General features: G+C 51.8%; 8 protein-coding genes across 8 annotated transcripts; 4 read left to right on the top strand and 4 right to left on the bottom strand.

Moving 5' to 3' along the window:
* Positions 1-1,802: 1,802 nt before the first annotated feature.
* On the bottom strand, positions 1,803-1,985 carry COCCADRAFT_90167 (uncharacterized protein; the record flags this gene model as incomplete). Its single annotated transcript, XM_007711808.1, has 1 exon — positions 1,803-1,985. One exon carries the CDS (start codon positions 1,983-1,985, stop codon positions 1,803-1,805), a length of 183 nt encoding a protein of 60 aa, XP_007709998.1.
* A 2,056-nt stretch (positions 1,986-4,041) lies between these two features.
* Positions 4,042-4,200, bottom strand: COCCADRAFT_90069 (uncharacterized protein; the record flags this gene model as incomplete). The annotated part of the gene is made up of 1 exon (XM_007711807.1): positions 4,042-4,200. One exon carries the CDS (start codon positions 4,198-4,200, stop codon positions 4,042-4,044), a length of 159 nt encoding a protein of 52 aa, XP_007709997.1.
* Positions 4,201-8,278: 4,078 nt separating this feature from the next.
* Positions 8,279-10,518, bottom strand: COCCADRAFT_34800 (uncharacterized protein; the record flags this gene model as incomplete). The annotated part of the gene is made up of 11 exons (XM_007711795.1): positions 8,279-8,457; positions 8,571-9,325; positions 9,382-9,488; positions 9,544-9,603; positions 9,651-9,812; positions 9,859-9,879; positions 9,953-10,045; positions 10,102-10,206; positions 10,258-10,337; positions 10,390-10,417; positions 10,468-10,518. The coding sequence occupies 11 exons, from the start codon at positions 10,516-10,518 to the stop codon at positions 8,279-8,281; spliced, it is 1,641 nt and encodes a 546-aa protein (XP_007709985.1).
* A 1,844-nt stretch (positions 10,519-12,362) lies between these two features.
* On the top strand, positions 12,363-13,959 carry COCCADRAFT_90108 (uncharacterized protein; the record flags this gene model as incomplete). Its single annotated transcript, XM_007711806.1, has 3 exons — positions 12,363-12,390; positions 12,441-12,737; positions 12,791-13,959. The coding sequence occupies 3 exons, from the start codon at positions 12,363-12,365 to the stop codon at positions 13,957-13,959; spliced, it is 1,494 nt and encodes a 497-aa protein (XP_007709996.1).
* Positions 13,960-14,957: 998 nt separating this feature from the next.
* Positions 14,958-16,451, top strand: COCCADRAFT_90218 (uncharacterized protein; the record flags this gene model as incomplete). The annotated part of the gene is made up of 3 exons (XM_007711805.1): positions 14,958-15,200; positions 15,255-15,807; positions 16,330-16,451. The coding sequence occupies 3 exons, from the start codon at positions 14,958-14,960 to the stop codon at positions 16,449-16,451; spliced, it is 918 nt and encodes a 305-aa protein (XP_007709995.1).
* Positions 16,452-17,427: 976 nt separating this feature from the next.
* On the bottom strand, positions 17,428-20,405 carry COCCADRAFT_3095 (uncharacterized protein; the record flags this gene model as incomplete). The annotated part of the gene is made up of 2 exons (XM_007711768.1): positions 17,428-18,549; positions 18,603-20,405. 2 exons carry the CDS (start codon positions 20,403-20,405, stop codon positions 17,428-17,430), a joined length of 2,925 nt encoding a protein of 974 aa, XP_007709958.1.
* A 576-nt stretch (positions 20,406-20,981) lies between these two features.
* Positions 20,982-21,314, top strand: COCCADRAFT_24360 (uncharacterized protein; the record flags this gene model as incomplete). The annotated part of the gene is made up of 1 exon (XM_007711781.1): positions 20,982-21,314. The coding sequence occupies one exon, from the start codon at positions 20,982-20,984 to the stop codon at positions 21,312-21,314; it is 333 nt and encodes a 110-aa protein (XP_007709971.1).
* A 1,013-nt stretch (positions 21,315-22,327) lies between these two features.
* COCCADRAFT_24359 (uncharacterized protein) lies at positions 22,328-24,535 on the top strand (the record flags this gene model as incomplete). Its single annotated transcript, XM_007711780.1, has 3 exons — positions 22,328-23,580; positions 23,652-24,100; positions 24,189-24,535. The coding sequence occupies 3 exons, from the start codon at positions 22,328-22,330 to the stop codon at positions 24,533-24,535; spliced, it is 2,049 nt and encodes a 682-aa protein (XP_007709970.1).
* Positions 24,536-25,206: the final 671 nt, after the last annotated feature.

The following is a 25,206-nucleotide window of genomic DNA, read 5'->3' as shown; positions in this document are numbered from 1 at the left end:
ACTGAGGCCAAAGCTTATCAGACGAACAATGAACAGGGCCATGTCGGCTGGAGGTCCTGTTGCCAAGGGCGGGAGATAGCTCGTCTCAACTCTCACAAGCGTAGCGATTTTCAGGCACCGCGCCTACGCCACCAGCCCCAAACGGGCGCGCTAGTCTGGAATCAGCTAGATGTACCTTGCTGTTTCAGGCCTAGCGCGTCGGCTAGCACGCTGGTTTCTGCAGCGTCCAATATCTCGTATCAGTTACCCTGACGTGACCAAAGGCCCGTCACCTCGCATACCCTTCCCATCGCTGGAGCGTCGTCAGACTCTACACTCCAAGTACACACACATGCACGCTCTGCTTCGCTCCAATGCCCAATACTTGCAAACTCGCATATGCAGCGGTGCGTGTCGAGCATGCCCAGGCGAGCGGTCAAGAACTGGCATCAACACGACAATATTGAGCCATTGTGCCTAGTACCGCGAGCTAACATACATCGATGTCCCCTGCAACACGCGGCGCCATTTCTGTCGACTATCCGACCGACTGGTCCGGCATCATGGACACCATCTGGCCCTGGCCTCGTTCTCCCACCGCTACGGACCTCTGTTCACGCCAACTGATTGATGAGCATCATGGGCACGACCCAGCCAAGAGGATAACCACGCGGTCGGATGGATTCTGCATCTAGCTTTCATATCAACAAGTTCGTCTGCTTGTCGTCATTGATTCCTCCTTGTGCATCCTGGTTTGACTTGGAAAACGCCTCGCCATACACCCATCACGGTACCCTTAGCGCGTTCCGCTCCACCCGTCCAGACACTGCATCAGCCACCGCTTAAGTCCGACCAGTCTTTTGTCTGCCACGATGGTGGTTTGTGTAGACGCGAGCTGAGATGCGGGGCTAGTCCCGTTCTCCAACGTGGCAGTCACGGTCACAACAAGCCATGAGGCTATGCTAGCAACCTTGTTCCTTGCATAACGCTAACCGATTCAGAGGTCTTAGAAGCGAGTGCCTTTAACTTTCCGAGTCAGCACCCACCACTGGGCATGTGGCTGGCTTCAACCGATCCAAGAGACTTTTGAATCATTACAGCGCAAAATAAGAGCACACTTAGCAATTGCTTGAATGAGGGCGTCCGGTCAATGCGCGACGTTTTCCGTCAGTCTGCGTACCATACCATGGTAATCACAAATGGCCTACACATACTCATTTACTAAAGTCTTGAACATGCATCTATCGGCGCAAAGCCTGGGCCTATGGAATACTAGGCGCTTCCCCCACCTCTGCTGTTTGGCTACATCAAGGCTGAAACCAAATGATCGTGTTCAGATCTAGTACATCACGAGCATGATCCACAATATTCCAGCCACTACATGCGGCTCGCCTGAGGTGGGCTCGACTACCACACTTCGCAATCCAGACGTCAAGCGCCGGTACCGGTCAATGTGGGCCAGAGGATTTCCAGCAACTTTGTCAATGCCACTTGTATCCCAAAGCTTGTGCAAGATACGATGCCAATGTGTCACTCCAAGCAGGTTTTACATATTTGTTCAATGGCATGGCGAGCGACAATGATAGAAACCGTTGGCTGGGCTTAGGTTACTCGCCTATCCACGCTCTCGGTGCCCCCAAGACCATGGTTTTCCAAAATCGTTTTCTCGATTGTTCGCTTGGGAATAGGGCGTAACTAGTGAGCTTGGTTTATTCCCCAGACCGTAGCAGCACAGAAACACACCGCTGCTTTGGGACGTAGTCTAGTCTTCACTCAGCTCGCCCACAGTACGCTACGCAGACTAATCGACCTCGCGTACAACTTCAGAGGCGCTCTGGGCACTCTATGGCCGTGCCGTTCCGTTGCAGCAATACCTGCATATTCGCCACAGCCTGCAAAGCGTAAGGTCGGGTCAAATGTAGGCGAGGCCGATGAGAACTGGAGAGCCGCGTCTGGCGAGTGTGAGGACCCGGCTCTAGATCTCTAAGACTGTACACTTTTGGCATAATGCCATCGTCAGATCAAGATGATCCACTCTCAAACCCCGCGACCCGCTCATGCATCAAGTGTATGGATGTGCTGGTCATTGATAAGGGTTCTGGACCTTACAAAGAGTCCAGCCACATTGTCAGGTGACGGTATGCTCCATCGGCAGGGCCTAGGTGTAAAAGACTCTCGACGAGGCTGAGCTGAACAGATGTGCTGGTCATGCCATGTTCAGTCTTCGTGTGCTCATTCTAGCCAGTCGATTCTTAGAACACCATGTTCATACGCTAAAGTAGAACACCCATGCTGCTTTCGAAATTTCCACACTTCCATTTTAGGATCTATGCTACTCAACAACACACCACTTGTGCCGCTCGTGTGGCTATAAAAGAAGAAACTCAACAACTCATCTCCACTGCCTGTATGCTAACTTGGCATGATGTTTTCATGTCCAGCCAATGAGACATCTCGCTATCCTACCTCCTATTTATACATGTTCGCTTGCGTCAGAGAGTCATATACGTTGATACATCTCGCAAAGCGCTATGCCGCCATCTGACGCCACCATTATCAGCCACACGCATGCATTTACTATTGCCCATCTGCAAGGGACGGCGACAATGACATCGTGTATGTACCTACATTCCTTCTTCACTCACTCATACTCTGGAAGACATGATTACTTCTCGTCAGCAATACAATTATCTACATTCGTCCTCGCACTCGCACTCGCTCAAACCCCTACATCTTTAACGCCGCCATGATGAATCCATGGGCGTTGTTTGTTTTGCCAACCTCCAGACTGAAACACCTCTCCTTGCATTATTTGAAACATGACCGAGCGAGCGAGTAAACATCAGACCTACGCGCCCAAATATGACTCAAGTACAATCATCTGGAACTTGCTAGAGAGTCAAAAAAAACATCCCAACATGAACATCAATGTTACAACTATACCAAACTATGTTTATTTTTATTTGTTTGATTGTTTAGTTGTTTTGGTTGCCCTGTTTCCCAAGAGCCGGAGCACCCGGCACTTGGTCTGCGCCGTCGTCCGGCCCGCTAACCTGCATTGATGATTGGCTTCTTGCACCCTGCAGCAAGGCAGGGCAAGTGAGCGCAAGGAATAGGCTGATACAAAAAAGAAAAAAACCCGTAAAATATCCCTAGTCCATTCGCTTACCCACGTGGGCTTCGGTACAGTAGGTTGGTAAAACCGAAGCGAGAGTTACACGACTGCCCCCCCCCTTCCGTTTGGGCGGGATTGCTGTTTCCACGCGCCCTTCTTTATTGCTTTTGTCGCCGAATTCCCCTTTTTGTTTGCTATTTGCGGAAGCGGGAGGGATGAATGCTTGTTTGGTTGTTTTTGTACCTGTTCGCGTTCGCGTTGGAAGGCGGTTTGCTATCAAGTTTTGGGTTTGGATTGTTCCGGTGGCTGCCTTTTTTCTTATTGTTGAGAGAGAGAAAAGGGGTTTATTTTTCGGTGTATGATTCATTTTGGCGAGTTTGGTGCATACAGACTTTATTTGTGTGTGTGTGTGTGTAGGGAGCGCATGAGTAGCTGGCTGGCAGGGTTGGCAGGGCTGAACTCAGCTGCGGGGGCTATTCTCCGTTGGTGATGTCCGAGCTCGTTCTTGCGAACACATTTTCAATATGGCGGTGTGCTAGGCGAGAGTTTCTTTTGGTGTGAAAATCTGGGATTATTCTGGCATCACATCTTACGTCTAGCACTGCTACTGCATTCTGAGACTGGCAGTGCTTTCTGGCAGTGCTTTCACAGTGTGACGGCGCATTGATAAGTGACAAACCCTCATACGTGTGAATATGACGCTTGGAAAATTCCTCAACGCAAAAACATACGAGTGGCCGTTACCTAGTCTTGGTCATTTCTGCATATCTGGCAATGAGTAGAATGTTCTCGGGAGACATGCGACGGTGATTGTAGCAACAATCATACGAACAATCGCAATCGCAATCATAACGGCTGTGGGAAAACGATGACAACAACAATTGTAGTTTCCATAGGCAAACATAGCAGTGATTTTTTGGTAACTCATACGGCAATTGAGATGGCAGCTACGCCGAGTATAAGAACAGCTCAGTTTTCGATTGTGAGTCGATCACATCATCTCCTCCTTCATTAAGTATATAAACTCCTTCGAAAACTTCCTCGACAGCATATGAGACTCCCAGAAGAAGCTTGAAGGACGCCAATGGACCCAATGAATCAGCCATAGAAGAAAGAACAAAGACAAAGACGGAAGGTACCCCAGATGCCGCGATAATCAATCTGCCTCCAATACCTGTGGTCCCCGCCGTTAGGGATGAGAACGTCCAAGTATTCAGACTGGACAAATAAGCGTCGAAAGCCACGAAGGCCCTCTTCCATGTTGACCAAGCTGATCGGAAAAGTCTCCTCAAGGCTGTCAAGTGGAACGAATTCAAGCGCGCAATGGCTCGAGTGGGTCTATCCTGTCCTAGGCCATGCTTGTGCAAGAACCCAAGACTTTCGAAGATCTCCTATGGCAAAGCTCCAATGTCTCCCTATACCTTTCTCCGCGTAAGAACCAGCGTATGCCGGTAAGAAGTCAGGCCACCTTGAGCACGGCGCTAAGAGACTTCGGACGTGATGGCAATGATGACATTATGCACGCAAATACTGCACCGATGCCAGAGGACCACAACAACAGCAATCCAAATGCCCCTCCACCGCAGTAACAAGCGGACGCCTCCAACAGCTCACGATGAACTATACGCATGTGTTTTTCCTCCATTACTTCGCCTTTTGTGCTCGCCCTAGCGACACTATCTATCTTGGCCCTCCCTGAGATCACAAAAAAGGCAGAATCTGTTTCGGGTACTCGGAACATTGGACAACAACGAGCCGCAAGGTTTACTGTCCTGGCGAGTATGGACTTTTTTGCTGTATATCTCTTGTCGGTTTCGTGCCATGTGTGCACATCAGCATACACTTTGCATGGGACAAGGACCTGTTCGAATGGCTCACTACAGCGTTAAGCGTCAACAGTACAAAAACTCGGCAACCGTTGCGTCAGCAAAATAAAATCGAGGGATCGAAGCTGATGGACATGTCATTTGACCACACGCACCGTATACAGCCGAAAACTGCTGCAACAGTGAGACACATCGTCGTCGACTCGCAAGCAGGGTCTGCACAAGATTCCATCCGGATACTGCATCGAATTATATACGATAGAGGAATACTTACAATAAACATATATTGTTTGGGCACACGCCAACTATATATGGAGGTGCGCAATTCGAATAATTAGTCACAAGCGTCGGTTCGACATTGACGCCAACATTGGAACGTACGCAAATGTCGACAACCACCATGAGGAGATGGTCATTCGACAGCCTCCAAGAAATCGAACTAGGGAAGTGTTCGCGTCAACGTACGTTCATTCCAACAAATTGGTTGGGAAAATATGGTCCAGTATGACGGATATACCACACACATGCGCATACAATGACATGACGAATTCCTCACTACTCGTCTTTTCATTCAAGTCACTCAAGTTATTCAAACCGAGGCAGCATCAAGCTCAAGCTGCACTTGAATTCTTCCATCCCACATGCTTTCAGCCAAAGCAATACAAGCACTTCACAATTTTCCCACATTAGAATTGTATATAGAAGACGTTTTCTCGAATAACCAATTCCGCTGTCGTCGATTCAAAGACCCTGCCCTTATATCTAACATACAAAATTTCTGGCAGCACACTCCCGAGGAATACTAGAGGAAGAATACTACAGGAACATAATGCCGTATGCCTGAAACTTCTCGTATAAAGGAAGTTTTCTTTTCCGGAAGCTATCGAAGCAAATCCAGGAGCCTCCAGGATCCATAAACATAAACTTCAAGTTCAATGCCGAGACGAAGTGGGAAGAGTATAACCAGTAGCCAGTTGTCTCTTTGCAATATCTCGGATTTCCACATAGCTCACCTCACTGCTTCTACTCGATCAATCATAAGGCGTCATCTATCCCTTTTCAGCTTTCTCCCACAGAAGAAGGCGAAAGTAGATAGCGAGTACAGCGATGCCGACGACGATATCCAGGAGGACGCTGACAAGGATGTCAAACACGACCGAGTGGACGTTGAGTGATGCAATAATATACTCTCAAACCCGCTATACTACCCAGATAGCAAGGAATGTTGCAGAAAAGTTCTCTATCAGGTATTGGCAAAAGGCAGCAAAAGTATGGTGTATGAACGTAGTAGATTTCAAGTTCACTGGTGACCAGTGGCTTGTGTTCATACCAAGCGTAGTCGGACACTCCAACGTATCGTATGTTCCCACACCAGGTCACTGGTAGTGCTGAGACGTCCGAAAGGGCTTCCAGACACAATATCTACCAACTTACTGATAAGACTTGGCATGGCCAGTGAGATTGCCAAAGATAGGCGTCAACATTCATCTCCGCCAGTGCACGAGGACGGGAAGCTTGATCGCAAAACCTGCATCAGCCCAAACGGTATATGAAAGTATATACATCCTCTACCACCCAACTCTGGTGTTGCCGCGCCAAAACTTCATGTCTCGTGCGCGATGCGAAACGTAGGATCCTCCCGAAGAAGACTACACAGCCCATATACCATATACCCGAGTGCACCTTGTTCAAACCAACGCGTCTCCACCAGCTATCAAGGTAATCAAAACGATTATATATCCAACTCCGACTACGACTACAGCAACCTTCTTTGTTCGATTGAGCGCATCAAGTTCGCGATGTTCCGGCATCCAAGCCTTGCCCCAATTAATGCCTTGTAGACAACAGGCCTGTTTCCTCACCAGGTCCTGATGGGACTGATTTGTACGGCTTGAACAGCTCACTGGTGATGAACAATACTCCATATAGCGAAGACGATTTTCAAAATAGCTAGCGACATCATCATCGATCCAAAAAAACACGCCCTTATATAACACTTCTTTATCGCGAATAACGGGATCCCGGACACCACTCACTTGTTCACGACACAGCGAAGAGCAATCCCAGTCACAAATGTGTGAGTCGTGCTGGAATACGCAAACATGGGTGTTTCCCCTACAAGTTTCTACTAGGACGAAAAGCCGGCTGTGAAGGACAGTACGAGATTCCTAATACGAAGCTCTTTCGGAACAGACACAGCAAGGGAACATGGAAATAAAGTTGATCCGCGCTTCGTTCAGGCAATTGCATGAGAATGCATCGCCAAACCGTTATATATACCACGACAAATCCAAGACCAAGAAACGATACACGAAGACCACTGTATGGTTTTTTTACAGAGAGCCACAGGAAAATACAACCCTGCCATTCCCACCCCCCCCCCCCCCTGCGGAGATTATCATGGCGCATGGAATCGCCAAACCGTTATATACCGCGAAAAAAAACCCCAAGACCAAAGCAAACCGACTATTCCGCTGCGCCAAACGAACCAGACAGTTCACTAGGAGAACAACTGTTTTATGGCTTTTATACGCACTCACAGCAAGTGAAAACACCTCAATTACGAGTGTGTGTGTGTGTGTGTGAGCTAGTCCCATAAAGCGCATATAATACAGATGGACCGCCAAACCGTTATAAACCGCAACAACAGTCAAACCAGAAGATGTACTCTGAGACCCCGGGCTACCATGGCTTCTCGTATATAGAAGACATGAAAAAAAAATGCGAACATACTTCGATCATCGGTGTGTGCGAGCTCGCCGCAGAAAACCGGACATGTGGATTGACAGCGACCTCAGAATATAGCGACAGAAGACAGCTGCGAAAGAAGCGTTACGTTTTCTGGGATACAAGATTATGCGGAGAGACTCCCATATCCTCTTTCACGGAGAGAGAGAGAGAGAGAGAGAGAAGCGTTGCCGACTTAGTTCCCTAGACGACGTTCCGTAGGGATACGGTCCCAGTTCCCGACCCCATACCCGTATATTGAGAGATGAGACGCTTTTTTGTTTGTTGAGGGTTTGAACGCTATTTTGGAGGATGTGGAGCATATCAAGAGGGAGATTGGGTGTCTGCACTTATTATGGGAGCGAGTAGAGACAAGGAATATACCGGGACCTAACCCTGGGTTGGGAGGAGGATGTGAATTGGTGGTTCTGGATATACAGGATGAGATGGTATGATTCTCTTTGGTGTGCCTGGGCGAACAAGAGAATTAAGTGTGACTTGTACTTTTTGATTCTATCTTCGGCTATGTTTATTATATGAGAATGAAGAGCGGGACGTAAATGAAGTTATTACATGACATCTCTATACATTAGCTATCGCTGTAGTAACAACCAAGCCACCATAAATTACGCTATTCTTTACCAAGTGATTGAGCAAACTCCTTTTCATGCTCCGGTAATCCATCTACATATTCGCCCAAGAGGGTCTTCAAGTCTTCCTCAAAAGGTTCGCCCTGGTCAGCTGCCATCTGCCTCCGCAACGCGTGTGCTTCGGACATGGCGTGAAAAGTATCAGTGATTTTCTTTTTATCTGTGCATAAATCATGTTAGTTGGCAGCTTCTCTCCTCTTTCTGACATGATTTGCCAGCGGAGTGTTGCCGCATTCTTCGTATCAAGCCATCTACTAGGGACATATCACTGACTGATGCTTGGTTCACCTGGTGCTGGTATCTCCTGGTCAGGGCTCATTGGCGGCACGCCTTTTTCCCAACGGCTGAAGACATTGATTGTGCCACAATCGCCTACAGCAACACACCACTGGCCGTCACGACTCCATGAAAAATGGCGAAAGGCGAAAGCTTTGTACTTTGGAGTCTCTACAATCTTGTGGGCTTTGATGGAGCGGAAGGGATCGGATATGCCTCGGTCACGAACAACCTCCTTTACTTTCTTTTGCTTCATCTTAGTGTTCCCGGAGCCGGCGCTAATGGCGGAGGACGCGGTCGAGGCCGAGCTGCCTTCTCGAACATGTCGGGGCAGACCCAGCGGCACTTCTTTTCCAGCATAGAGCTTATCGTCTCCTATACTTGATTCTCCCGTACCAGAGTTCTCGAGGCGTTGAAGGTCCCAGAAAAATGTCTTACTCTTTTCATTGCCCGCAACCAGGATCGGGTGGTGGCCGAGCTCGTGGAAAAGGGAAAATCGAATATAAAACTGATTGGTATACGGCAAATCAAATTGGAGGAGACGCTGGAAGCGACCACCCCATGCTGACCGTGTGTTTGATGTTAGATTGGCTGATATTGTGACTGGTGTGCGACTGTTGACCGCGCTTGAGGTCGGAATAGGTGCAGGAGGCGTAACGGTACGGTCTGAGCTGAAGTGGTCGATACTCCAGAGGATGATTTTGCCTTCTCGGCATGCATGACTAAAAATCAGATCATTGTACCATTGGATACTAGCAAAAGTCAGTACATGCAGCCCAGTAACCCGGAACGAGGACGCTTTATGTACCAGTCTATAAAATCAGTGTGGATCTCAGTGGTGGAAAAATGCGGGTAATGCACCATTACCGGCTTGTCGGTTCCGGTATGTTCTTTGAGATCATCCGGGACAGCCCACTGCATGTATTGTTAGAAGAGAGATTTGTAGCACCTCTTCTTGCAAAGTACCTACTAGATTGATCTTGGTATCCATACCCGCAGTGAGGATGTATTTTCCTTTGGGGTGATATGACTGCCAATGTCAGTTGATTTCATTGGCTATAGTAGCAAGGTACACACTAGGGTCAAGATTTGATCTTTGTGACCTTGGCCGTAGCATACGGCCCCAAGCGGTTGCTTCTCATGCGAAGGGTGCAGGCTCCACAACCGGAGGCTGTGGTCAATGCTGACTGATGCGATGATGGTGGGATCGACCGGGGATATGGCAAGGTCGTTGACGGACTGCTTGGCGTCAGATGTGTATGTGACTTACAGCGGATATGCTTACATCGCCATGGCCTATCAGCGTCTGTGGCATACGTCAGCGGGTGGTGTAGGATGGGTGCCGCAGAACGTGCCGCCGAGAGATCACCAGTTCGGACATTGAGAACCTTGATACGGGAGTCGCAAGCTACGCAGACGAGTGGGTCTCCATTGGTAGCCTGAGACCATACGACGCTGTTGTACCTGATTTGCTGAAAAAAAGGAAGGGCTGCATTAGTAGGAGCAGGCCATGGGGGCGGCGACCAACCTTGGGATTCGCTGAACCATTTTCTGCAGTGTTTTCCTCGTCTTCAAACCAGCGCAAGATCTCAATGGACCCATTCTTGTCGAGAACGCATCGACAGACGATAGTCTAGATTAATAAGCGCTGGGCATGCAGGACCAGGCACAATGTGAGACGTACAAACGGGCCACCACAGACCGCGAAAACGGGATCCAGGCCGGGTGCAGTGTAAGGATAGAAGTCGACGTCGTAGAATTGGGCTAGTACAAAAGTGGTCAGCGATGCATGTAGCGAGGCCTGATTTGACCTCACTGGAGCTAAGCTTAGACTTTGTTTGGCCCTGGGGGAGAGTTAGTAGTGGCTACTGCCCAGCTAAGTTGGGTGGGTTACGCCTAGTCGGATGGTGCCCCTCAGAGTAGGCAATTCCCAGCTGGCTTCCATCTTGGCATGCGTCTGGCAGTGATGGTAAAAAAAAATGCTCAGGGCGAGGGGGTGATGTGCAGAGCAGGGCTCCTCCGGTGGGCGGGTCGCAGGGGGTCTCGCCCTGCACCGGCTTGATAAGAACCGGTCGTTGAAGGCAGAAGTGAGGCGGAGGGAGTGGGAGCCGGGGATGTAGGAAGTTTTTTTTTCCTCTGGGGGGTCTTGCCAAAGCGGGCGGGTGTGTAGCAAACGGAGAAGAGGTGAAGGAAAATGGTTTAGGCGCTTACAAGCGCAGCTGCCAATGAGGGGGCGTAGAGGTGAGCAGGGGTGGCTTGCATGTGGCTTGTGGCGTAGGCAGGACGATCGCCGATGACGAAAGACAGGTGAGTGGTCTCGACAACAGAGGTAACCAGCTGGTGGTATCACTGACTGGGCACAAAGGTGGCTCTGATGGAGAGGCCGTGTCTGTACTCCCGTACGTGCGTACGAGTGGATGTAGGCGTGACTGCGTAGTGCTGCAGCAGAGACCGGAGAGATGACGGCGAGGCGCTGGGGGCGGAGGTAGCTAGCGGACGGGCTGCAGCGCCCATGTGGTGATGGGCAGGGCTCCTTGGCTACGTACATACTTGTTACTACTAGTACTACACCTCCAGTAGCCACCTCACTGCACTGCACTGCACTGCACTGCACTGCACTGCGCTCTCCTCTGCTGCCGCCAACAGGCCCAAGGCCCTTTGAGGAAAACCCATCCCCTACCTAGCACATGTCCCCGCTGTCACAGATGCCCCTTGCCCATGCCCTGAACTCTCTCAAACACCGGCCTCGTCTTGACAGGTGACATTCTTGCTCTGTGCTGCTGCTGCTGCTTGACCCCCCCGCTGCTCACAGTGGTACGCTAACCGATGCCTCATGGCCCCAAAGTCTCGCCTCGCTCCCGGAGCGCCACCTCCACCTGCCGAGCCCGTCTTGATCAGCCCTCACAGTCCTTGGTTCCTTTTGCCCTTCCTTTTTTTTTCTGGCCCTGCGCCTGCCACTGACCTACATACTTGCCCACACTACGTACTACATACTCACTAGTATATCCGACGGCAATCTTCAAATTTCACCTCGTATCGCCTTGTCCCCACTACCCACTGCTCCCACATACTTACTACGATCTTTTCTCCTCATCACGCCCTCGCCCTGCTCGCCTCCCTGTCCTGGCCCCGGCACAGCTGCAGCCGTTCGCTCTGTTCGCTCGCATTGTTTAGGCGTCGTTCCCACCATCCGGAACTCCTCCCTGTGACCCCAACCCCACAAGCGAGCTAGGCCCAACGTCAACCAACCGCCTTTTTCCGGCCTCACAGGGGTGCGGTGCGCGTCACTTTCGGCCCTCTCGTAGCTTTCTGCTCACTTCCACACGCTGCATTCTGCATATGCTCCTGAGCTCTAGCTTGTTGCGGCGCGCCCTATCCCTGGACTGCCTCATATATCCTTACTGCGCTGCTCCATTCCTGCGCCGACGAGGGTGAGGGGCGGTGGAGACGTCTGTGATCGCGCATTACATCATTGCAACTGACTCGTATCATACTCGGCCTCTTGTCCCATTCACTCCCACAGCGCGCTCGTCTCGTGTCGCACCCGTTTCACTGCGTTGCGTTCCCTCGTCGCTATTCGCATCCGTGCGCAACGGTCCGGCCAACGTGCTCTCGTCCCACCTTGGACCCTGACACTATTTGACCAGCCCGCGCTCCCTCGTCGCCTGGTCGTCCGACAACGTCCCCTCTCTTAGAGCGAATTATTAGATTCGGTCTCTTTGGGGCAATAGTGGTCCAAACCACGGTCCAAACCACACCCGCTATTCCACTCCTTTGTTGCCCGCCGCAATGGACACCACCTTCATCACCATCCATGGTATGTCCCTTCCATCTCGTCTCTCCGGAACCCACACTCAGCCTCGACAGACCTCTCCGACGATGCCCACATCCTGTACTCGTCTGATTCCATTGTCGACATCCTCGGCCACACTCCCGACGAGGTCGTCAACAGGTCCGTGTGGCAGTTTTTTCATCCAGACGAACTTCCCCTCGCCAAAGCACAGCACAGTCGCGGTGTGAGGCTCGACAAGGCTGCCGTCTTGTCTTACTGCCGCCTGAAGAATCGCCAGGGCGAGTGGGTCGGCTGTGAATGCTGCTTCTCGGTCGTCTACGATGTGCTCGTATGCTGCACCAGCGTCTACCGGCACGGCATGCAGAGTCAGAGTAAGCTTCTAACTCCATTTGTCGCTCCATGCATGCTGACCCGCACCAATCAGAGCGTGCAGTTGAGGCGCCCATAGTCCGCAAGTTATTCGCTTCCTCCCCAAAAGACCCTCGCTATCATATGCTGTCTCACTTATCAACCAAGTTTGACCTTGGCCACGAGGATCAGACCCATGAGCCCCGCGCTGCCCTGTTTCTCAACAGATTCACCCGCACCTTGACTGTCATGTACGCGACAAGCGGCATAGAGCAGATCATTGGCATTTCGAGCGAAGCCATGAAGGGACGCAGCTTCTACTACTGCATAGCCCCAAACTGTCTCGAGGATGCCGTCCGCTGTCTCGAGTCGGCCAAAGGTAACGACTCGATTGCGTACATGCGCTTCTTCTTCAGAGACCCCCGTCAGGACGACCCACCCGAAGCTAGCTCATCCGAAAGTGAGGACGATATGATGACCGATGTGACTAGCTCGGACGAAGAGTCTGAGGGTGGTGTGGGGCTTGGCACATCAGGTGATGCTAGTTCTAGACAGCCGTCCGTTGCAAACAACAGCACCAACGAGAGCGCAGAGGCGTCAGCCTCACGCTCAAACTCAAGGGAAGATCCCAGCTATCGCTCAGCTGGCTCAGCCACTCACCAGGCAATGTTTGGCGGTTCTGCGCCACGCTCCTCCATCTCATCTGCGAGCTCGCCTCGTTCTGAGCCCCGTGATGAACCCATCGAACTCGAGGCTGTTATATCGTGCACCTCGGACGGACTTGTCGTGTGCCTGCGTCGTGCGCGCCCAATGTTGCCAGGCTCTATGCCTGTTGCACAGCCAGCCCACCAGTACAATGGCATCTTTGCGGCTCCCTGGGCAACACAACCCGTGTTCCATCCTGCACCGCCGCAGATGCCTCAGTACCCTCTAGGTGCGCGACACCCAGCCATGGCACATGCGGGACCCGCGATGGACTTTCAAAATAGCTTCATGAAGAGCATCCGTGACGTTGCCGTCTTTGCTTGGGCACTCACTGGAATCAACGGCAGCCTCGTCGACTATGCTCGTGGTAAACCAGTAGGCGAGAGTCAGCCTCCAGATGGCTTTCCTATCTGGAATCCGTTGCCAGAACCAAACGGCTTCGGCGGGAAGCAATTGTCTGTGCCCCCGTCAGGTTATGGGTCTGGGTCCAACAGCTCCGCCAGCAATGACCCATTTGGGTTTGGGGACCCTGGCCGCTGAGATCTTTGATCGCTGCACATGCACTTGAGTCGATCCAAGCGCATGTCACAGTAATACGGGGTGCTTTGTCATCGTAGACGTTACCGGCTTCAGTCTTTTTATCCGACTGAACAGAGCAGCCAGACTATCATGTCAACAGGAGTCACGGTCATGGCGTCTTGCTGGTACGTTATGAATCTACCCAAGCAATTGCACGGAATATACCAGGTCGCATAGCACTATGTTACTAGATATGGTATGCTTTGTCGGACCACTCCTCTCATTTTCTTATTTTGTTGTATAGTATATCAATAATCAAAAAGCAACCTAAGATTCCAAACCTTGTACCACTTACTCGCATGCACACACGTTGTCGTGTCGTGCAGAATCATTACATGGACGTTGAATGCATCCTATCCATGTGAGGATCCTGGCAATTTACATGGAAGATGTCGCGTTCGAACATTTGTGCCCATTGGCTGGCCTTGCCCTTGCATCCCTGTCAGTCCTGGTTCTGAAATGCGGTGGGGTTGAGGCTGAAATCTAACCCCCGTCCCTCTTCAAACATGTCCGGGTATTCAAGTTATGATGCTTGCAGATGTTCCTCTAGCGGCGCGCAATACCGAGGTTCTTTGTATCACCGTCTTTGTTAGTGCCGTGGCGCGCCGCTTGAGGCCACCGAGTCTCTCCAATTCGGGTCATTCTCTTTGTTGCAGCCGTGCCGAAAACTGGATAGCGCAAATACATGGTACATGGGGGCTCATCTCGAACACCCTAGCCGTGGCTACCCATGTGCATTCTTTGACATGTTGAGATGTGTGCTTCGTATATGCGTCCTTGTTTACTTTACCACTGCCATGGTAAGGTAGCGGACCATAGCACTGACTATGCCCCTTCATCTTGGTTTTTTTTTCTTTCTCAGAATCAAAGTCTTCCTTTGATCTCACTACAGTATTGAAGACAGACGTGCAGGCCACTCATTTCAAAAGGTTTTACAATTTACAATAATACTTGTGAAAATGCGTGGGTCACGGTGCTGGGTGGCTGCATTTCTTCAATTTCTGCTTGTTTCTATTCAACTTCCTACAACATGCTTGGCACACGACAGTGTTCAGCCCGACGTTCAAGTCGTGACGGCATCAGCGATAACACCAGGCCAACCGAGCTCGACGACCACAGCACCAGCACAGACACATACAATTCAAGTTGGTCTAGCAGATCACAAGTTCAGACCCGAGGCAACAGTGGCCAATGTTGGTGATGTAAGCTGGCCTGCTACTCTTGATACCGACCTCTATCCTAACTGTTTTACGTAGACTGTAGAATTTGCCTTTTACCCGCTCAACCACAGCGTTGTTCGCGCCGAATACGGTTTTCCATGCATACCCTACGAGATGACAGGAGCATCTAAAATAGGTTTCTTTTCCAACTTCCATCCCGTCGACACGGTCTTGTCCTCACCACCCACATACCGTATCATCATTAATGATACCGATCCCATCTTCTTCTACTGCTCTGCCCCTGGTAGTTGCATAAACTATGGCATGGTGGGAGCCATTAATCCGAATGCATCAGCGAGTGTACAAGAGCAGCAACAAATGGCAATGGACAGCAAATACATGCTCAACCCAGGCGAGCCCTTTCCAGCTGAAGAAACATCCTGGCCTAGCAACCCATCGAGCAGCACTCCAAATCCAACATCCAGTCCTGTTACAGAAAATACAACCAACACTAAAAGCCGTCTCTCCACCCGCGCCATAATCGCCATGTCCGTCACCAGCGCCAGCATCACCATCCTCGCCGCCCTCCTCTTCTTCTTCTGGGGCCGCACCAAATCCCTAAAAGACGAGATAAAACGCAAAGCCGGTCGTCTATCACCCCGTCCAGGCACATCTCCAAGCGGCGAAACACGCATGTTGGAATCTCGAGCCGAACTCGGGACTAGCAGTTCAGCACCCGACAGTAGTAACAACAACGCCCTACATCACCACCAACAATACTACATGCACCAACCCCATCATCCTCACCACCACCTCCCCTCTGCATCCCCAGAAACCACAACCCCATACCACCAACAATACCCCTCTTACCCCGCTTCCTTATCCCAAATCCCCCTATACTTCCCTCCTCCACGCGCTCCAACCTCCTCACCAAGTCCAATCCCAACACCACCACCACCACCTCCACCTCCACCTCACCCACACATCCACCCCCCATATTCTTTACCTGGGAAATACGACACACAAACCCCGCCACCCCACCATCCCGCTTATACCCCTGTTGAATACTACACTCCTCCTCCTCCTACTCAGCAGCAGCAGCAGGTACAAATAAGACACGAATTAGGTCCCACAGGCGATGCTGCTGATGCTATCACGCCGGTTGAACGAGAGGTGGGACAGAAGAGTGAGCTTGGGGGGGAGACTCGGAGGGTTGCTGGTGTTGAGGGAGAAGGAAGAGAGAAGGTGCCGGGGTATTTTGATGCGGTATTTGAGAGGAGGGGAGGGAGGTGATGGGTAACACGGGGGGAGGTTCTTTTCATATAGGATGATATTTTGGGGGGTTTTGTTGTTACGTAGATTTGGGGGGTGTGTGTGGAATATGTGAATGTAATACCCAATTTTTTATCTTCTTCTTCGATTCTTCGATTCTTCGATTTTGTAATTTTTATTTGGCGTTTTTTTTTATGGGTAGAAGGTGTGGCTTAGAAGAGGGGTGGGGGGGGCTTTCTTTAGATGATAAATGACGGATGAAGTGTTAAGAGGGGGAAAAAACATACATTACTAGTTACTAGATATTTCCACTCAAATGTCCGCACGTGTTTTGATTTGTTTTTTACTCCTTGTTGGGAGTGGCTTGATGTATTGTATTGTGTTGTATGTATCTTGCGAGAAATGGATCCAAGCATGCTCATTTCCCCACCAAGTTCCATCAAGACAGTCGGGAAAATACTCAAGGGCAACAAAACAGGACCGTCAGTCCTGGTCAACAATGCTATTTCGCTTTGATCTAGCAATCATCTGCTTACAACACCGTCCCAACCAGCCTCATTTGCACATTGCAACAATGGAAAATAAATACTCGAGCTCGCTCTCGCTTCGCGGCGAAGAAAAATGTATCCTGCCTTTTGTTCTTTTTTGTAGTATATAAGTCCCCTTTCCTGTTCCTTTCCACATATCATATTTGAATCAAAACCTCACTCACTACCCTCCGTCACCCTTCAATGACATCAAATCAATGAGTTCAACAGCAACAACACCAAAAAAAAGAATAAGACCCCGAGACCGAACACTTCAAGTCGTCTGGATAAAGAAAAGAGTAGATAAGAGAAAGAAAAAAAAAGGGTGGGAAGAAAAATCATTCGACTTATAATCATTACATATTTTTACACTCCGAAAAAAAAAGGAGAAGGAGAAACCACGCGAGTCGCCCGGCGGCCCGTAAAAACTGGTTGCAAAACAAGAGCGGGGGTATCGTGAATCATGTCGCTCATATCGAAGTAGAAGTAGCCGCAATAGTAGGTGCAACGGATACCTCGGTAGGCTTCGGCTCCTCTGCTACGGGTGCCAGGACAGGTTCCACGGCCTTGGGCGGTGGAGAGTTTGTGTTTGGAAGACTGGCTGTCGATAGCGTTGGAGAGCTTGTGGATTGCGATGTAGTCAGTGGCGGCGTGGCATTTGAACCGGTCGACTGTGTCTGAGCCAACTTGGTCTTGCGGTTGCGATTGGTGTAGTCACTTAGACTGAGCTTTTTGCGTGCTGGTGTTGCCTTGACGGCACTGTTAACAGCAGGAGAGAAGGGCGACGCAATCGTTGATGCGGCTGGAGAGGGTGCAGCGGCACTATCGGTCACGGGCGCAGAGCTCGATACAGAAGTGGTGGGGGTATTGTTAACTGCGCTGGTCGAATCCTGCTTTACAGGAGTTTCGACTTCCATATCAGCAGATTGAGGCGGGAATTCTGCTGTAGACTTTGGTGATGGTTCGGTTGGTATTGAGGCAGACCACGGCGGGGCAGATGGTTGGTTAGGTGGACAAGAGGTTTCGCGCGGAGTCTGTGGTCTAGGTGCGTCAGGCAACTCCTCGGTCTTTGGTTCTGGAGACTTGGGAGCAGCGACTTCAGCATCCGTCATCTCAACATCTACAGTAGGCTCAGGCGAGGGCTCCTTGGCGGGAGTGAGTTCCTTGTGCTGCCTCGTGTCAGGTACAGGCTCGGTTGATGTATCCATTACAGAAGGCTCCTCGAGCGGTGGTGACGGTGGCAGTGGAGAGGGCTTGTTTGAAGAAACGTCTTTCAGAGCCGGGGATCGGACTTCCATCTTCACAGATGCCGACCGCATTCGTTCGCGTTGCAGCTTATCCTCTTGGGCTTGCTGTAAAAGTTTGCGCTTGAATGACATTGGAGGCTTCAACTGGCGCGGCTTGGTGCAAGCTGGTAGCTTTGCATCATCATCCTGTGCCGTTTGCGTCGATGCATCCACATAGACGGGCTTCGGTCTGGCCAGTGCACGCCCGTTTGTCTTTATAGAACTTCCTGAAGTCTTGCGGGCCACACCGTGGCTGTGTTCCCGATGACGAGCTGACGGTGAAGGCTCGGGGTTTCCGGAGCGTCTCTGTTGCTTAGAATTAGAAAGACCCAGTAGACAATGTGGGGGAGACTTCTTACAGAAGATGAGAGGTTCGGTGTGTTGAGGTTAGATCCAGCGCTAGTGCGTTTCCTCTTTCCCTTGTGCTCGTCGTGATCGAGCTTCTGGAACAAGAGCTCCTGATGCTGGATCTTCCTCTTCTCACGCTCCGATAGTTTGAGATCGCCGTCGAGGGAAACATGGGTCGCTGGTGTAATATCGCGACTGCTTGATTTGTGGGAGCCAGAAGTAGAGCGGGCGTCCATTTGGTCGTCGTCCACAATGTCGCGGTTGGCCAATTCGCTGCCTGCGCGGCTGTTGGTTGCATGGCCGGTGCTTGTAGGGGATGTTTGAGATTTCTTCATCTTCTTGCCTTTGGTCTTTGCTGACTCTGTGACGGGATTGTTGCGACGGGCTCGCTCCAAAAGGCACTCGTTGCCGTTGGAAATGTCACAAGCACAGCCGCCAAAGTTTGCGAGGACACACGACACCCAAGGCTGGATCTTCCGGAAGCCCTCCTTGGCGCCGTTGGTGACAACCTTGGCTAGTTGCTTTTGTACTTCGGAGTCAATGTCCCAGCCAACGGTGAGCTCTTCTCCAGGACTGATTTCGCGAGTTGCCAGGAAGCTAAAGTGGTAGTCGTTGCTCGAGTCAATCAAAATCTTCATGGACATGTTGGGGTTACAGCTCCTTCTGGCGTATCGGAGTATGTTGCCTTCGCGCCGCGTGTCAATGTAGATGGGTAGGTGGGGAGGGAAAAAGACAAATGGTTCGGGATGTCGCAGGAGATCCCATCGATTTGAGGGATCTGAATAGTAGTCGGTTTTGCGGCCGATGAGACCCTTGAGCTCGCCAACGTAACCTCCGTCAGGGACTGGTGTCTCGGCTGTAATAAAGTGCCACTGAGGGTGAAGGCCATGCGCTAGTATAGCCGAGTCGACGTCTGTCTGTTTCACGATTTCTGGCGCAGTTTTGGTTTCGAGATCCTGTATGGTGCTGTCAATGCGTGAAAAAATGTCTTGTGGCTTCTTGCCTCCGCTTGCCTCTGCAAGCGCTTCTGGGTCTTGAAGCCACATGGCAATGTCGTTGGCAACATCGATGCGCGTATACGAGTTGGACTCTGCAGAAGGCGGCTCGGGCTGGCGGTAGAGATGCATAAACTCGTACGAGTAATCCTCTACGGGACCGTCGGGATTCGACGGTGACTTTACGGGACTGTGGCCGTTGACCAGAATAGACGCGCCTCGCTTGCGTGATGTGGGCGCAAGAGCTGGTGCTTGGCTGACGACGCTCATAGAAGCAGAAGAGCGATGGTTGGTCTTGGGCCGCTTGTTTGGAGGAGGCTGATCTCGTGGGCTTCCGCTCTTGCGGTCAGGGGGGTAGTATAGGTCGCCGTTGGTTTGCGTGGGCCAGGCATTGGCCTGCATTGGCACGAGCGAGTCCTTTGGGCGCTTCTTGGGGTTCTTTGCAGACGCCTTTGGCCGGCCTTTGCGCTCGCCAATGTTGTGCATCTCTCGTCGGATGCGTTGCTTCTCCGAGGCGCTCTTTGCGTCGACCAGGCGCGGCAGGCAGTCTGCGCATTCGTGCACGTCGGGCACATGCTGTGCAGACTCGTAGTAGCACACAATGTGCTGCCACGTGTCGCACTTCTCGCACAGCACCGTGTTGCCATCGTCGTCGGCGTAGCCGCAGATGCACTTGATTGTGGACGATTCTTCCTCTTCAACGACGCCGTCTAGGGGTGGAGAAGCTTGGGCAAAGACGGGTGGTGGAGGACCAGCGTAAAGGGCGAGGGGAGCCGGCTGAGGATCAGCATACGCCTGAACCGCCGAGACGTCTGTCATAATCTGGCAGGCAGGCACGGTACTGAGGAGTGGTGTTTGTGTAGTGGGTTGCTCAAGATGTGTGTTGTGGGGATCGCATGACGCCCAGGACGCGGACAGGGAGAGCAGAGCTACCAACGGCAGCTCGAGACGGAACGAGTGAGCAGCACCAAGGACAAAGCTGGGAGTAGAAGGATTTCCAGGTGCTTATGGAGCAGATGCAGCCAAGGGAAAGAGGGCTGCGTGTCCAGTTGCAGCGCGAGCTGGCAAGCTAGAAGGCGACAACACGGGCTCGGAGACGTCAGTGGCAAGGCGATATCTCGCGGATATCATGAAGAGAGGGTATTGAGACGTTTTGCGAGACGTGATGGGGTGCGCCGGTGGCCAGGCAGGGTGGTGAGGATGCGAGGCTCGAGGCGGCGTCGGAGGGAGCAGTCGGCTGGGAGGGGGGGAGAGAGGAGACAGCGGCACCAGAGGAGAGGGCGCGCGCACTCGTGGCCGTCGAGGCGGATGGCGACAGCGGCTGCGACGTTAGCAGAGCAGATGGAGGGCAGGCTGGCTGGGGCAACGGGGGCGTAGTGCGGTATGGGAGTCAGAATGGCAGTGGAGAATCGAGCGTGCGAATGTCGTGAGAGAATGAATGGCCCCGACGCTGGCGAGCGAGACGGGCTTAGCGCAGGTGGTCTGTGCGCGGTGCCCAAGGACAAGGCCAGGAGGGAGCTGGGAGGGCTAGAGGGCATTAGTCACCGAGGGGTTGCAGGAAGCGCGGTCTCAAGATATCAGCATGTGGCTGGCGTGGCCGTGGCGGCCGCCGCCGTCCCCGAGCCACAACGCGGGCAGAGTGGAGGCGAGGGCCGTGGGGGGCTCTGGGGCGACATGTTGCATCGAGGACAGGATATGCACGCATCAAAAGAGAGAGAGGGTGGATGATACGGCTGATATGGGACGAGCAGGAAATGCGGTAGGCCTGGGGGGGGGTCGACGTTTGGGCGTGGATGTGACGAGAAGAAACGGCAGCAGCGGATTCCGTGGAGCAGGCAGCACAGGGTCCAGCAGCCAATCAGCGGCGTCGCTATAGCTGGATGGCCGGGGTCTGTTTGCTTTGGCGCGCAGATCGAGTTCGCCTGCAGTCCGAGCGTTGGCTGGCTGGCTGCGGTGACGGAGCCCTCCCTGTGCCTTTCCCTCTCCCTCTCTCTCCCTCTCTCCCTCCCTCCCTCTCTCTCTCACACCCCCGTCTCTCTTCCCGCGCCGCCCTCTGGCCTGCGCGCCCAACCACCAGCTGGATATAACCGTGCGCGTGCATGCATGCGCCGATGCATCGTGTCCATGTGCAAATGTGCGCGATGCCGCTGTTCACCCGGGCAGGCGACGCGAGCCAGAGAGGCGGCGAATCGTAAACAGGGACAGGGCGCGCGCTGCTGAAACACTGCGCCGCCACCCAAACGTCATTGCCAACGGCCTGCAGCAGCTGGGCCACCTGCCATACCGTAGTAGTTAGCATATGTACCCATTGATGCTACTTATATCACACGCCAGCCCACGTCCGTCTCTTGCTTTGTTTTGCGCCCACGGGCCCTTGCGACCCAAGCATCCCCCCCGAACAACGACTGCCTGGCCATCGTCGTCGTCCTAGTCCGCCCTGCCCTCTCTCGCCTTGCCTCCACAATGACCCTGACGGGGTTTGTCCGTCGGCCGGCCTTGTCGGCCGCGCCTGCCCGTTTCCCTGCCACCGCCTTCCAATGAGCTCCTTCTCTCTCCCCGCTTTCTACAACTATACCATATCGCCACTCGACTTCTTCCTCGACTAATTAATTCTCCTTCACCCGTGCCGTCCAACGGAAGACGCTGGCCGTGACATACTCAACATGCTAGACCGTGGGCTAATGTATAAATGCTGCATCATGGACCTGTCAATGTCAACAGAGTCGCCTTCCGTTTTCATTATGGCTGCGCTTTTGGGCCTCCTCTCCGTCTTCCATCTGCTCCTCTCTGCTGGCGCATCTGGCGTACCCAGCCCTCAATCACTTGCATCTGATTTGTCCATCATCACTCACAATGACCTCTACGGCCAGGCTTCCAGTAGAAGGGCCGCAAGCATCTTGCTAACCACCCCTTATACCTATTCTGCCGCCCGTTCCCAATGCGCTGCTCTCGACACCACCCTCTGGAACCCCCGCAGCCATGCCCAAGACTCGGCCTATCTCGAATACCTCAGTTATGCAAAACTCGCTGGTCCTGACTGTCTCCTCTGGGTCGACGGCAACTCCACCTCACAGTGCACAGCAATATCTACTCGTGGCCAATTGGAGCACCACCCATGTGACAAGCACTTGCCTGTTTTGTGCTCAACCGCCGCTGCTTCCACTTCCCTACCCCGCATTGCCGTCACAACTAACAATGCTACCATGATAGGCCGTCGGGATGACTCTTCCCCGTCCTTTCGTTTCTTGGGCATCAAGTATGGCGCTGTTCCAGCCCGCTTTACCCACTCCAAATACTTACCCCCTACGCCTGGTTCAAACACGACGGCACTCGACTATGCCCCCATATGTATGCAGGTTTCGTCTGACTCTCCAGACCCAAACGTCTATGCCGAAGACTGCTTCTTCCTCAACATATGGACCCCATATCTCCCCAACCCTGTAAACAAAGCTCCAAAGCTCAAGGCCGTCATGGTCTGGTTGCATGGCGGCGGTTTCCTCACTGGAACAGCAAGTGATCCTACCTATGACGGCTCGGCCCTGGCATCTCGAGGAGACGTTGTCGTCGTGTCCGTCGACTATCGCCTGTCCACCCTCGGCGGTCTTGCCTTAAGCAATACTTCACTGACAGGAAATTATGGTCTCGGCGACGTGATTACCGCCTTGGACTGGGTTCGTGCTCATATTGGTGACTTTGGCGGCGACAAAGACAGAATTACCGTCTTCGGACAGAGTGCAGGAGCATCTCTGGTAAGAGCCTTGCTGGCATCACCACGGGCACAAGGCAAGTTTGCACGCTCAATTATGATGAGCAACCCTCAAGGCATGAGCTACTCGTCAGCCTTTTCAAACTACTCGACTATTGCAGAAGAAACCAAACGTACCCAGGGTGTCGTCGCTGAAATGGGGTGTGGGCAGCTCCAGGGTGAGGATATGGTCCAATGCCTACGCAAGGTGGATCCATGGGCATTGATCAATGCTAAAAACATTGCCGGGTCAGTAAATTCTCTCGTCACAGTGTTCCACGGAGAGTACCTGCATCAACAGCAAGCTAACAGTCTCCCAGCTTCCCAGTCATTGATGGTAAATTGTTAACAAACTCCCTCCTTCTTGGCCCAACAGCACCCAAACTAAAACAACCCGTCATGATGGGCATCATGCACGACGATGGCTCGTCGTTTACGTCCTATCCAACCTCCTCCAACCTCTCTGACGTCCTCTCTTATCAAGGTTACCCTGCTTCCACCATTCTTGCCTCAAACACCTTTCCCCTTCCAGATATCGCCAACAGTACGCTTGCCATTTTCAACCTCACCACAAGGGTAGCCACGGACGCCCAGTTGAGATGTTTGGGGCAAAGTACTGCCTACACCGGAGCCGCAAACCGCATCTTCGATAAAGTCTACGCCTACGAATTCGATAGATCCTTCCAGCTTAAAGGGTGGAGTCCCAATCCCCCAGCTTGCGAAGCTCTCATCACACCAGATCACCCGTTTGGCGACCCAAATCTACCGTGTAAGTTACCATACTCTCGAAGAGAAAACAAAACTACACATCAGGTTTCAAACAGGGGATACCCCAGCTCACCAATTTTCAAATGCAGACTACAAATGCCACTCGGGCGAGCTAACCACCGTCTTCGGCACCGTCGTCCCACAAGGCAGACCCCTCCGCGACGACTATGACATTCCCTTTTCCCAACTCGTCCTCGATTCCTGGACTGCTTTCGCCCGAACGGGCAATCCCAACCCCGATCCTGCCTTCTTGAAAACTAGGGGTTTCACCAATACTACGGTCATGCTGGAGGTGCAGGGAACTTGGGGTCCGGTTGATGTCAAGAATCCAATGTTGAAAGCACTAGATGTAGGGAAGAAGGGTGGTATGACGGGTTTTAGAGAAGAGGCGCAGTGCAAGGCTTTAGGGTTCGGGTTGGAGTATTACAACAAGTAGGTGTGGTTGGGGATTTGCAGTTGTAGACTTTTTACATATTCTTCGTTTCTTCCTCCCTTGTCCAACTTGGGCAAATGGTAAGAACGCAATTAGGGGGACTTTTATTTCTCACTTCTCAACTGGATTTCGTCACGTTGAACTTCTATTCAAAATCTGAACGTTATTTTTAAACTATCATCCCTTCATCCTCATTAATACATACATACATACGGCTTCTTGCTCTAAAAAAAAGTTTCTATAATATACCCTCCCCTTCCATCATTCAATCATTTGGCATTCAGACAAAGAAAGACTAGGAATCGACAAACATCAAAACCTCGTCCATCCCTCTCTCTCTCTTCTTCTCATTTCTTTTCCAATTCGCTTCGCTTCAACTCTGCGTTCAGAAAGCAAGAAAACAAAAAAAAACGAAGACAAGACAAGAGAAGAGAAGAGAAGAAAAAGAAAGACCAGGATAAACACATACAAACGTTTTTGGTATAAAGCAAAAAAAAGGGTCTAGCAATTCCTCCTACACCCTCTCTCTCTTCAACCTTGCGCATGCTTTGCATTTCCCTCTCCCCCCCTTTTTTTTCTCTCTTCCCCAATCATGACTTTTCTTTTTGTTTTCCATCCCACATTTTTGCATTCTCCCCCTCCCCCCCCCCCCATATCCCCCAGCCCTTACGGCT

This window comes from Bipolaris zeicola, assembly GCF_000523435.1.
Source record: "Bipolaris zeicola 26-R-13 unplaced genomic scaffold scaffold_34, whole genome shotgun sequence".
Classification (NCBI taxonomy): Eukaryota; Fungi; Ascomycota; class Dothideomycetes; order Pleosporales; family Pleosporaceae; genus Bipolaris; species Bipolaris zeicola.
This window is presented reverse-complemented; position numbering and strand designations above follow the sequence as displayed.